Source organism: Prunus mume, linkage group LG2 (assembly GCF_029339155.1).
Source record: "Prunus mume cultivar Tortuosa linkage group LG2, ASM2933915v1, whole genome shotgun sequence".
In the NCBI taxonomy this organism is placed as follows: Eukaryota; Viridiplantae; Streptophyta; class Magnoliopsida; order Rosales; family Rosaceae; genus Prunus; species Prunus mume.
Genome location: NC_142699.1, coordinates 42845752 through 42858870, shown reverse-complemented (window position 1 = coordinate 42858870; position 13119 = coordinate 42845752). Strand labels below are relative to the sequence as shown.

The 13119-nt window shown below is 40.0% G+C and overlaps 1 protein-coding gene and 1 pseudogene across 1 annotated transcript; one reads left to right on the top strand and one right to left on the bottom strand.

Annotated features, from left to right (window-relative positions):
* Positions 1 to 507: 507 nt before the first annotated feature.
* Positions 508 to 5971, bottom strand: LOC148920445 (uncharacterized; annotated as a pseudogene).
* Positions 5972 to 10168: 4197 nt separating this feature from the next.
* LOC148920444 (uncharacterized) lies at positions 10169 to 12293 on the top strand. The gene is made up of 5 exons (XM_089044628.1): positions 10169 to 10778; positions 10996 to 11222; positions 11267 to 11437; positions 11715 to 12044; positions 12087 to 12293. Exons 1-5 carry the CDS (start codon positions 10169 to 10171, stop codon positions 12291 to 12293), a joined length of 1545 nt encoding a protein of 514 aa, XP_088900754.1.
* Positions 12294 to 13119: the final 826 nt, after the last annotated feature.

The following is a 13119-nucleotide window of genomic DNA, read 5'->3' as shown; positions in this document are numbered from 1 at the left end:
ACTAAGTATTAACCAAAGAGCATATCAGACTTCCACCCATGTTTGTAACTTTCTTTAAAAGTCATGCAATTAAAAACCAAATCCTCATCATTGTGTTGGAAGGTACCCTAAGACACAAACAAACAACAAAAACGACTCTTGACTCTTTTGGTTTTTTTAAAATTTTAAATAAAGCACGAAAACACTTTTTAAAACAGTGAATAACAACATTAGTAGTGATAGGTGGTGAATTTTGAAAATAAATCACGAAAAGCACTCTGTTTACACCCCCACACTTAAACTAAACATTGTCCTCAATGTTTCAAAAGAAAACTTTAAACAAGAAAGCAATGAGAGACAACTAGCAAACAAGACAATCATAGCAAAGTAAAAATAATAAAGAGAAGAGTAAAAGAGAGCAAATCTGGTTATAGAGCTTGGAGATTCCGTTGTCTTTCTATTTGAACACATGGGTTGCCTCCCAAGAAGCGCTTGCTTTAACGTCTTCCAGTCGGACGGTACCTCCCTTTAAGCTTCACTAGGGCCAATGGCATGGAGAGGTACATCCTCCACTACATGCTCCTCAAAAGACTCATACTATGGCTTCAAACGGTGTCCATTCACTTTGAATTCATGTCCCATCTTAAAACTTTGAATTTGGACTGCACCATAGGGAAAAACATTAGTAACAACAAAAGGACCAATCCATTTAGAACGCAACTTACCCGGAAACAAACGAAGGCGAGAGTTGAAAAGTAACACTTTCTGCCCCACAGAAAACGTTTTAATACTGAATCATCTTGTCATGGACAGCCTTTGTTTTCTCCTTGTAAATATGAGCTTTCTCATAAGCTTCAGTCCGAATTTCCTCAAGTTCATTCAATTGCAATTTCCTATGAAGTCCAGCGGCATCAATGTTCATGTTGAAAGTCTTGACTGCCCAATGTGCACGATGCTCCAACTCAACTGGAAGATGGCATGGTTTCCCATAAATGAGCCGAAAGGAGACATTCCAATTGGTGTTTTGTAGGCAGTAATATGCCCACTGAATGCATCATTCAAACGCAAGCTCCAATCCTTTCGAGTTGGTCCAAACTGTCTTTTCCAAGATCTGCTTGATTTCCCGGTTGGAAACTTCGGCTTGTCCACTTGTTTGGGGATGATAAGGTGTTGAAACCTTATGCGTGACATTATACTTCTTAAGTAGTGCCTCTATGGTCCGATTACAAAAGTGAGAGCCCCCATCACTTATAAGTACTCGTGGCATTCCAAATCTTGCAAATATGTTAGTTTTAATAAAATCTGCAACCACTTTGGAATCATTGGTACGGGTGGCTTTTGCTTCCACCCATTTTGAAACATAATCCACAGCAAGTAAGATATAATTAAAACCATGTGAAGAAGGAAAAGGGCCCATGAAATCAATACCCCAAACATCAAAAATCTCAACATGAAAAGATAGGGGTTTATGCGGCATTTGATCTTTTGCACCTATATTGACCCGTTCTTTGACAACGATCACAAGTCATACAAAAAATTCTAGCATCCTTAAAGATAGTAGGCCAATAAAATCCACATTCTAAAACCTTAAGTGCTGTGCGTTGTGTACCAAAGTGACCCCCACATGCATAAGTGTGATGAAGGTTAAGATTGAATTAAACTCAGAATCATGCACACATCTACGAATAATTTGATCAGGGCAATATTTCCACAAATAAGGGTCATCCCACACATAAAACCGTGCAATTTTTTTAAGTTTATCGCGTTGGTGCCTAGTTATGGTGCTTGGAACTTGTTTAGACACAATATAATTCACAATATCAGCATACCATGGCTCACTTACCTCAATGGTCAGCAATTGTTCATCTGGGAATGCCTCTGGAATAGGTAGAAGGTCTTCTTCATGTACTAAACGGCTCAAGTGGTCAGCCACTACATTTTCACATCCTCTTTTGTCCCTAATTTCCACGTCAAACTCCTGAAGAAGAAGCATCCAGCGAATAAGCCTTGGTTTGGCTTCTTTCTTTGTGAGTAAGTACTTCAAAGTCTGCATGGTCGAGTAAATTATAACTTTAGTACAAAGTAAATAAGAACGAAACTTATCTAAAGCAAACACAACAGCAAGAAGTTCTTTTTCAGTGGTGGAGTAATTCAATTGAGCATCATTCAAGGTTCGGGATGCGTAGTAGATGACGTGTGGCTTCTTGTCCTTCCGTTGTCCCAAAACAGCCCCTAAAGCATAATCTGATGCATCACACATAAGCTCGAACGGAAGGCTCCAATCTGTGGAACAATGATAGGTGCAAGTTAACAATTCTTTGAGGTGATTGAACGCCTTCTCACATTCGTCATCGAACACAAATGGCACATCCTTTTGTAGAAGTCGGCACAAGGGTGTTGAAATCTTCGAGAAATCTTTGATAAAACGTCTATAGAATCCTGCATGTCCAAGGAAAGAACGAACCTCTCTCACCGAAGTGGGAGAGGGTAAGTGGCGTACAAGACCTATTTTTGATTTATCAACTTCAATTCCCTTTTCTGAAACTATATGTCCTAAAACTATGCCTTGTTTTACCATGAAGTGACATTTTTCCCAATTTAAAACAAGGTTGGTTTCAATGCAACGTTTTAATATCAACGTGAGATTAGTTAAACAGCCATCAAAAGAGTCACCAAAGACACTAAAATCATCCATGAAAACCTCAATAATCTTCTCAACGAAATTGGAAAAGATACTTACCATGCATCTTTGAAAGGTGGCTGGTGCATTACATAAACCAAATGGCATTCGTCGATAAACAAAAGTACCAAACGGACAAGTAAAAGTAGTCTTTTCTTGGTCATTTGGGGCTATAACAATCTGATTATATCCCGAATAGCCATCAAGAAAGCAATAAAAAGAATGACCGGCTAACCTTTCAAGCATTTGATCAATGAACCGCAAAGGGAAGTGATCTTTCCTTGTGGTGGCGTTAAGCTTCCTATAATCAATGCAACCTCTCCAACCTGTTTGGATACGAGTGGGGACAAGTTCATTCTCTTCATTTTTTACCACAGTGACTCCTGATTTCTTTGGTACAACTTGATCCGGTGAAACCCAACGACTATCCGAAATTGGGTAAATGACCCCACAATCAAGAAGCCTAATGATCTCCTTTTTCACAACTTCCATCATTGGAGGGTTGAGTCGGCGTTGAGCCTCTTGAGTTGGTTTAGCCCCCTCCTCTAGAAGTATGCGATGCATGCATGTTGTAGGACTAAGTCCCTTGATGTCAGCTAAAGTCCATCCAATAGCTGTTTTGTACTCTTGCAACACCCGAACTAGTTTTTCCCCCTCCACGCTGTGTGAGTGATGAAGAGATTATGACAGGCAAAAGTCTCTTTATCTCCCAAGAAGACATACTTCAAAGATTCGGTACAGTTTAAGCTCGAGAGTGGGTGCCTGAATCACCGAAGGTAACAACTTGTTAGTAGAAACGGGAATTGGGATTGGGATTGGAGACTTACCAACATATTGTGGCAGTGACTCAAGGGCAGCCACCATCTCGCCAATTTCTTCATGATTAGGTTCGGCCCCATTTTTGATGAGTTCAATTCCCTGAACAATGGTGGTTTCAAGGACATCCCTATCTAGGGATTCGAGATATTCCTGCGCCAAAGAATCAAATGCATCAATAGAGAAACATGAGTGATCATCAATAGGGTACCTTATAGCTTCAGAAATATTGAAATCAATGATATTACCATCAAATTCCATTGTCAACGTCCCCTTGAACACATCGATCTTGGTTCGGGCTGTTTTCATGAAAGGTCATCCAAGTAAGATTGGCAATGGTGTAGAATGGGCCGAATCCTCCATCTCAAGCACATAAAAATCTGCTGGAAATATCAAGTGGTTAACCTGCACCAAAACATCTTCCAAAACTCCTTTCGGATATGCATTAGAACGATCGGCTAATTGAATTATAACGCCATCATTTTTAAGCTCTCCTAAGTTCATAGATGCATAAATAGAGTATGGCATGACATTAATGGAAGCACCTAAATCTAACATGGCATGTTCAAACTTGGTGTTACCAATAACACAAGGGATTGTGAAACTACCTGGATCTTTGCATTTAGGTGGCAGTTTTCGTTGCAAAACTGCGGAAACATTCTCACTTACCCTTACCACTTCTTTGTTTGAAATCCTCCTCCTTGTTGTACAAAGCTCTTTCAAGAATTTAGCATATCTTGGAACTTGCTTTATTGCGTCAAGAAGTGGGATATTGACTTGTACCTTCCTGAAAGTCTCTAAGATGTCTTTTTCATTCTCTTCTTTCTTAGATTGCATAAACCTGCGAGGGAAAGGCACATTTGGTGGGATAGGGTTAGAATGAGTTGAATTTGGAACAACCTTACCTGAGTTTGGTTGTGTAGGAGCTTTGGGGGACTGCAGCAAGGGTTGTTCCTCCCTTGCCGTGGCTTTGTCCACCTCCTTCTCTTTGAGCAGCAGCTTTTCGTTCTCTTTTGGGCTTTGTTTGGACATTTTGGGATTGGTTCCAATCTCTTTACCACTCCTCAAGATGATAGCTTTAGCCGTTTCAAAACCTCCTTTTGGATTGACAATGGTTGAGCTAGGTAGTTTGCCTTCTTCTCTAAACTGTCCCATGAACTCCGCCATCTGCCCAATTTGCTTCTTCACTTCGCTCATCTCTTTGGCTTGATTTTGTAAACCCTGAGTCAAAGAAGTTAGTACTTTAAGCATTTGATCATTATCCAATGGCGAACCTGAATTTGATTGGGCAGTTTGTGGTTGAGGCTGTGGTGGTGCGAACGGCCTTTGATAGAGCCCTGGAGGTGGCTGTCTATATCCGCCTTGTTGTTGTTGAGGCTCCCTCCACTTCAAATTTGGATGATCTCTCCAAATTGTAGGTGTTTGAAAACGGGTCATACCTAGGTTGATTTTGGCCTTGATAACCTACGGCATTGGCACTTTCCCATCCCCATTCTCTATTAATTGAGGACATTGATCGGTGGGGTGTTCATGCATAGAGCACACGCTACAAGTGGCTGTACTTTGCACTTTGGATCCTTCAACAACCTGCGAAATAAGAGTAGAGAGATTAGCCATTTGAGATTGAAGTTCCGAAATAGCACTTACCTCATTAAGGACTGGCCGTGTATGATCTCTCCCTCCAACTCCTTCGTATTGTTGTGCATTCAAAGCTCGGTTTGCTATTAAGATCTTCGCAGCAACTGGTGTTTTGTCAACCAAAGCACCTCCCGCTGAAGCATCAAGCATTTGTCTCTCCAGTGGAAGTAGTCCTTCATAGAAATATTGAATTAAAAGCTCTTCCTTCATTTGATGTTGTGGGCAGGATGCAACTAACGTCTTAAAACGCTCATAGTACCCTGGAAAGGATTCTCCCGGGCCTTGTTGAATTCCACTAATTTTCTTCCTCAAAAGAATGACTCTTGAAGTTGGGAAGAATTTCTCTAAGAATGCTTTCTTCATACTTTCCCAAGAAGTGACGGTTCCAGTGCTAGTTCATAGAGCCAATCTTTAGCCTTGTCCATAAGAGAGAATGGGAAGGCTTTCATCTTCAAAATATTCCCATCCACGTTAATGGGTGTCATACTTGAACATACTACTTCAAATTCCTTCAAATGCTTGTTTGGATCTTCCATGGACAGCCCATGGTATTTGGGAATGTGATGTAGCAAACTCGACTTCAATTCAAACTCATCGGTCTTACCTGCAGCTGCCCTAGGGTATTGAATGCAAAGAGGGACTGCAGTGTCCAATCCAGAGGCTGAAAGTTCCTTGATTTTCGATTGTCTACAGCCATGTCTTGTTCCTCTTCCAAGTCCGTTTCACCTTCAGATTCAGGTTCGAACTAGAACTAGAGGGATTGAGTTCTGGCTGCTTCCTCTTCCTTCTCAAAGTTCATTCGAAATCGTCGTCAAAGTCCAATATGTGCGCACGAACAGGGTGTGAACTTCGAGTCATAAACTAGTACCTAAAACAAAACAAAACAAAATCAGAAACATAAGAAAAAGGAAACAAACGGAAGATTAGCAATTTTGCTAATCCCCGGCAACGGCGCCAAAATTTGGCACGAGAAATAACTAACGCACAAATTAAACCCTATAAATTATGCAATCGTAGTACGAGTAAGTAGGGATCGTTGTATTCCGGGGATTAGGAGGGATGCTAATCAACACAAATTAGACTTATTAAACTGGAAACTAAGTTAAGGGAACAATGATTGGGGAGAATTTGGACGATTTAGAATAAAGTAAAACTGACAGCAGCAAACAACTAAGTTGTGAAGGAAATATGGATTAAGGGAGAGCTAGAGGATTCTTCTCCACACATGAGATTTTCCTAAGTTCATTGAATTGGACTCAGCGACACAATCAAATTATCCTTATCAAGTTCCCTATATGAACAGCATGATAGAGATACATATCAAAGATCATTAAGTTCTATGAAAATCATAAGCCTTGACAAGGCAATTGTAACTATGAAAAGCATGATACTCCTGCCAAGAATTTACTTAACGCAATCATGACTAGTGACTTTTACTACTTATGAATATAAGTTCATAACGATTAGGTGAAATTCCCTTATATTCTAGCATCAAATCCCTGCATACAAACTAAGTATGCATCCTTAATAAACATGCAAGAATAAGTCCTCAATAAAACAGAAAAGTAAATCACATTCATACTTTATGAAACCATAACAGGAAGTAATCAATTCATGTAAAACATATGTCCATGGCTTCGAATTCACCTCTAACTAAGAAGAAATTCAGTTACACATGTTCATAATAATTGAAAAGCAATCTAGAATAAACATTTGAACTAATCAAGGGAAGAACTCTGAAAAACCCAATGGATGCAGCAGGTTCCGGCACCAAGTTCTTCTTCTCCCTTTCTCCTTTCTTGCTACGGCACCAAAAAAACTCCCTTCTCCTGCGGCAACCCCTCCTTTATATATGTGGTAGATCTAGCGTAAAAGGGCCCAAAGAGAAACCACGAAATTAGGATTTTATTTGGCAGATTTCTTTAGGCATTATAGGGCCCAATAGAAACCCACGAAATTAGGGTTTTTAGGTTTCCTAATATGAAATTAATCCCCCCCTTTTCCAGCTGGAATTTAGGTCGAATAGGATTAGGATAAGGTAAAATAAAATAAAATCAGTTAGGGTTTTTACTTCCCAGAACTGATTCTTGAATTAATTTCCCCATCTTTTTAGCACATTCCTAGCCTATTCGAACTTCAAAAACGTCCATCCATCTTGGCCCATGCATATGCTATCCATTTCAAGTCCAAAACTGCTCTAAAATGCTCCAAAATGCCCTTTCTTGCCAATCTTGCCATTTGGACCTACAATAGTACGAAAAGAAGCTAAATCACTCTAATAAATGGGAATTAACTAAGTAAATGCAAAGAAATAAGATAGCAAAGTCGCATAAATATGCTCCTATCAGTATGATATATTGATGAATGAATTTTCCTTACAATCTACCACTACTCCTAGGAAAGCAAATAAAGGTATTGAAAGTGCATGACAGGAAAATATAATTTGCTCCGTGAGAGGCTTTTGGTTTGGTGTTTGAACCCCTTGAATGTAGTCTTGAGCTTAGTATTTATAGGGGGAGTCCTGGAGGGACAATCGAGGCCGAAAATATCTGCATGGTGGAGTCTGATCGGGGCAAGTGGGTAGTTAAATCGGCATTTGGGATCGTGAAGCATGGTGGTGTGACCCCATAGGTCCTGGTAAATCTCGCCACCGCCTGATCGTGGGTTCGCCTCCTTGGCCGTGGGAACGTATTTAATGCCCCAGTGTCCGGTGGTTGTTGATCCGACCTCAAGTTGAAAGATTACTTGTGAGAATATTGCACCTAACCACTCGATTTCCATTACCAAATCCTGACGACTTCACTACTTCCCTCTCCCTCATGCATTAAATGTTTCTTGCGACTAGTGGGCTTGCTGCGATAGTCGAGGCATTACTTCATTAAATGGGGAGTGGGACCCCGAGGCCACGTGGCGATTTAACCACAATATCTTCAACGTGGCCTTTACGGTCTTGGCTTCGGCCTACAATACCGCGTAGCGAGGCCGAGAGGTTTTCGCTTTGCAGCTTTTCTTTTGTTTTTAGGAGGGTAATGCCTAACGAAACGTGGCGCTTCAGTTCATAAGTAGGTGCTAGGGCCTTAGAGGAAGTCCCTTTGGTCAGTTCATGACGGTGATTTATTATGCACAAACAGGGACACTTGGTCAACTGAGCCGCATCCTCGCTCCTCAAGGTCCGGATATCTCTAAGATCTGCGGGGCAATCTGTTAAACGAGCGCTAACTCAACTGAAGGCAACTAGGATGTCCGTGGACATCGTTATATCCGAAGGCCACAAGTTATTCGAAGGCAACATTTAATCTGAAGGCAACCTTTTTGGGCACTTAGGGTGGTTTAAAAACCTTTTTTGGAAAAATTAAAATTATATTTATCATTAAATCCTTAAATTCTGTTGCCATTTTCTTTTCTACTTTCTTTAGCTTAATCATGAAAAATCCTTCGAAATCATTTTCAAACTAGATTTGAAGATGCATAAAATTCTATTTAGAAAATTGGAAATCATAAATTATCCAATTCCATAAGCAAAACAATTAATGACCACAGTTCAATAATTTCTAAAAGCTAGTTTAAAACACAAATGTCCACTCACTGAATGTCCGAGCTAGCTTGACCCTTTGACGGTCCTTCATGCGGGTTCAACAAAGCCCGAGTACCTTGGCTCGACGATCAATTCCACCTTTAAAGCCATCGAACGAAGCTTTTTGTCACTTGAAAACCTAGAATTTTTTGGGTTTGATTTCGTCAATTCTACATGAAATTGGGTTGGGTCTTTGAGGGAAACTAGAAAGGGAAGGTAGGGGAGTGTTTTGGGCATGATTGCATGGCTTGGGGTGGCCGGAGTTGGCTCGAAAAGCACTGTTTTAAAGCTGCCTGATTTTGGGCGGAGTTTGTTAGTTTATAAGTGTATATGCTGAAATGTTATAAGAACTAAGAGTTGAATTTTGTTTAAATGTCAGCCCTTGGATGATAGTCCAGGTGTGCAGCTAAGATGTAATCTTAGAGTAAGTGATAGTTTATGCCATATGTCACTATCTTATAGGGTAGATGAATGGATGGCTAGATTTGAATGATGTAATGAGGGAATATGTTATTCCCAACGGTTTCATATGCACAGTGTGGGAGCAATTTTTGTCCAACAAGAATATTCACCTAAGATTCTTTCGTCTTCTTCACTTTTCTTTCTCCCTGGAAAACAAATCGGAGTAAAGGACCACACCCAGTGTTGTCCAAAGGCCTCCAATGCCTAAGTTAGGTTGGGTGTCCGAAGGAAAACCGGGTGGCGGAGCCGTGTGTGGTGGTCGGAGCCTTGTGTGTGAGAAAGAAAGAATATGGCAGCTAGGGTTTGTGAAGGACAATTTCTGCAGAGTTTTAGTCGGAATTTAGACGTACCTCAATCCTTGTGTGTAGCCAAGTATTTATAGGTGGCCTCAGAGGCTAGGGTTTCAGAAGGATAATTCCGTAGATTGAAAGGAATTATCCTTCCTTAATTTGGCGAGGTTGGTGTATTTAGGGATTTGATTTAAATCAAACGTAATTAAGTCAGGAATCGATACATCCCATTTAAAATCGCTCCCACGCACAGAGTGCGTGTGAATGAAAGGAAACATCTCATTTTACTTCTTCTACAAACTCTCTCTCTCTGAAATCTCTTTCTCTTGAACCTTTCATCTTCTTAAGATTACCAGCTCCATTGTTTGTAGATTTGGAGCTCACATACAAGATAATAGTCTGCAAAGTCTAACATGGTATCAAAGCCAGGTTGGATCAACTGATACTGGGTGTTTGGATCTGTGAAAGAGCTACCGAGAAACTCGAAATTGAGCTCAAGTTTTTGTGATCTGAGTCTAACATGGCTGGGTCATGTAGTGGCGAGTTGAGAGCGCCGATCTTTAACGGCGATAACTATGAATTTTGGAGTATAAGGATGAAAATCATCTTCAAGTCTCATGGGTTATGGGATTTGGTTGAAAAAGGATTTGACAGCACAGATTTGATGAAGGCTGATGAATCCGATGCAAACAAGAAAGAAAAAGAAGAATCAAGTGGTGCTTTGGGAAGATGACTCTTATAGAGGTACTCATGAAGGATGCTGAGGCTTTGGGACTGATTCGAGGAGCAGTTTCATATGTGATATTTCCTAGAATTTCTCATGAAGAAACCTCAAAAGGCGTATGGAACATTCTACAGCAAGAATATCATGGTGATAAACAGGCTAGAAGTGTTAAATTACAAGGTCTTTATAAGGAGTTTGAATACACAAGAATGAGAGATGATGAATCACTTTCTGTTTATCTTACAAAACTGTTTGATTTAATAAATCAAATGCGGAGTTATGGAGAGGAATTATCAAACAGTTTTGTAATTAGTTTGCCATCAGCTTATGACTCCATTTGTTCTGTTATTGAGCATTCGAAGGATTTGGATGTGATTAAGGTACAAGAAGTGGTAGCCTCTTTGGAAAGTTTTGAGCTAAGGCTAGATAGGCATTCTGAAAACAAAACTAAGAGTGCATTTGCTAGTCTTAGTGAGAATCCCAAACCAGTTAAGTTCACTAGAAATCAAAATGCTAAGCACCAGAAGAATTGGAAGGCAAAGGGTAAAAAGTGGGATAACAGCTCCACTGATGGTGCTAGAAATCCTTGCAAGCACTATGAAAAATTGCATTTTGGTGAGTGTCAATTTAAGGGCCAGCCAAAGTGCTACAACTGTGACAGGTCACCTTCCAAGGGACTGCAATAGTAAGAAAACAGTGCAACAACTCAATTATGCCAGTCAGGTAGAATCTACACCAACTATGTTTTATGCTAGTAATAAAACTAATACTAGTGTAAAAGGATATGATGATGTATGGTATGTAGATAATGGATGTAGTAATCATATGGCAGGTAGGGAGGATCTACATGATGATATTGACAAGAATGTGACTGCAAAGGTTGAAATGGGTACTAGACAACTTGTTGAAGTGACTGGTAAAGGGAATCTTGCGGTTGAAACCAAAATAGGCAAGCGATACATCAAGGAGGTTATGCTTGTGCCTGGACTGAAAGAAAATTCGCTCAGTGTGGGTCAAACGATGGAGCATGGCTACTACTTGGTGTTTGGAGATCACAAGGTGGAAATATATTATGACAGCTCATATTCCAACATGGTTGCAAGAGTACAAATGAGAGGAAATCGAAGTTTTCCAATGAAGTTGCAGTTTGGAATACACATTGCCTACAAGGCGAGTGTATGCCACTCTACTACTATGTGGCACAGAAGATTGGGACACTTGAACATGATCAGTTTGAAGTTGATGCAGGAGCAAGAAATGGTGGTAGAATTACAGTAAATCAAAGCAGTTAAAGGAGTGTGTGAAGGTTGTGTTCTAGGTAAACAATGCAGGGAGGCATTTCCAAGGGAAGCTACGACTAGAGCTTCAACTCCTCTAGAGCTTATACACAGTGACATTTATGGTCCAATGCAAATAACTACAAAGGCTGGGAATCGATATTTTCTCACTTTCATAGATGACTACACAGGGATGTGTTGGGTCTATTTTTTAAGACACAAGTCTGAAGTTCTTAGTGTGTTTAAAAGATTCAAAGCTATTGTGGGGTTGCAGAGTGGTTATAAGCTGAAGAAGCTTATAAGTGAGCGAGGAGGAGAGTACACTTTAGTGAAGTTTGACAGATTATGTGAAGATGTAGGCATGGAAATACAACTCACCACTCCATACACACCTCAGCAAAATGGTGCGGCAGAGAGAAAGAACAAAACTATTGTGGAAATGCCTAAGTGTCTTATGTTAAAGAAGAAAATTCCACTTGAATTTTGGGCTAAGGCAGTCAATACCTCTGTGTATATTCTGAATAGATGTCCAATCAAAGTCGTGATTAAGAAAACACCTTTTGAAGCATACAGTGGGAGGAAACCAGGAATTAAGCATCTAAAGGTGTTCGATTCATTGTGTTACTCTCATGTGCCAAATTAACAGAGACAGAAATTGGATTTGGCAAGCAAGAGGTGCATTGTATTGGGGTGTGGTAGTAGTGAAAAGGGATATAGACTATATAACATTGAAACTAGGAAAGTGATTGTTTCCAGAGATGTTGTATTCAATGAAGATGCATGTTGGGATTGGAATGCACAGAAGGAAAGAAGTGTGAGTGTTCAGATTACTGAAGTATTAGAAGGAGAATAAGGGCATGAAGGAAGTTCTTGTGATTCTGAAGCACAATGTGAACTAAGTGAAGTACCCAGCTCAAGCACTGAAATCTGTGATCAAGAAAGGATGATAGGTTCACAGGATATTGATCACACTCCTCTCAAGTACAAAAGTATTGCAGAAGTGTATGAGAAGTGCAATCTGTGCATTATAGAACCAGAAAATTTTGTAGAAGCTGCCAAGGATGAATCTTGGAGGTAGGCTATGGAAGATGAAATTACCATGATTGAAAAGAACAACACTTGGGAGCTGGTTGATAGACCATTTGATAAACTAATCATTGGAGTCAAATGGGCCTATAAGACTAAATTGAATATGGATGGATCTATGTAGAAAAACAAAGCACAGTTGGTTGCATAGGGCTATTCTCAGAAACCTGGAATAGATTTTAATGAGACCTTTGCTCCAGTGGCAAGACTTGATACTGTAAGGACCTTGGTGTCCCATGCTACATAAAAAGGTTGGAAGTTATTTCAGTTGGATGTAAAGTCAACATTTCTAAAAGAAGTGTTGAATGAAGAGGTGCATGTAGATCAACCATCTGGTTTTGTGATACAAGCAAAGAAGATAAAGTGTATAGGCTTAAGAAAGCTTTATACGGTCTGAAGCAAGCTCCAAGAGCTTGGTATGAAGAAATAAACTCTTACTTTACAAAGGCTGGTTTTCATAGAAGTCCAAGTGAAGCTACACTGTATACCAAGACATCTCACAATGGCATTCTTACTGTGTCACTATATGTAGATGACATTGTCTACACAAGAAGCTCGAAGGAAATGATGACTGAGTTTAAGAATGAGATGAT

What these genes read in the sequence shown, in the direction of transcription:
- LOC148920444 (XM_089044628.1), top strand. Translation starts at nt 10,169, where the DNA reads ATGACTCTTATAGAGGTACTCATGAAGGATGCTGAGGCTTTGGGACTG. An exon ending in TGGTGTTTGGAGATCACAAG is followed by an intron (nt 11,223 to 11,266) that starts GTGGAAATATAT and finishes CATGGTTGCAAG; the next exon opens with AGTACAAATGAGAGGAAATC. An exon ending in CAGGAATTAAGCATCTAAAG is followed by an intron (nt 12,045 to 12,086) that starts GTGTTCGATTCA and finishes CCAAATTAACAG; the next exon opens with AGACAGAAATTGGATTTGGC.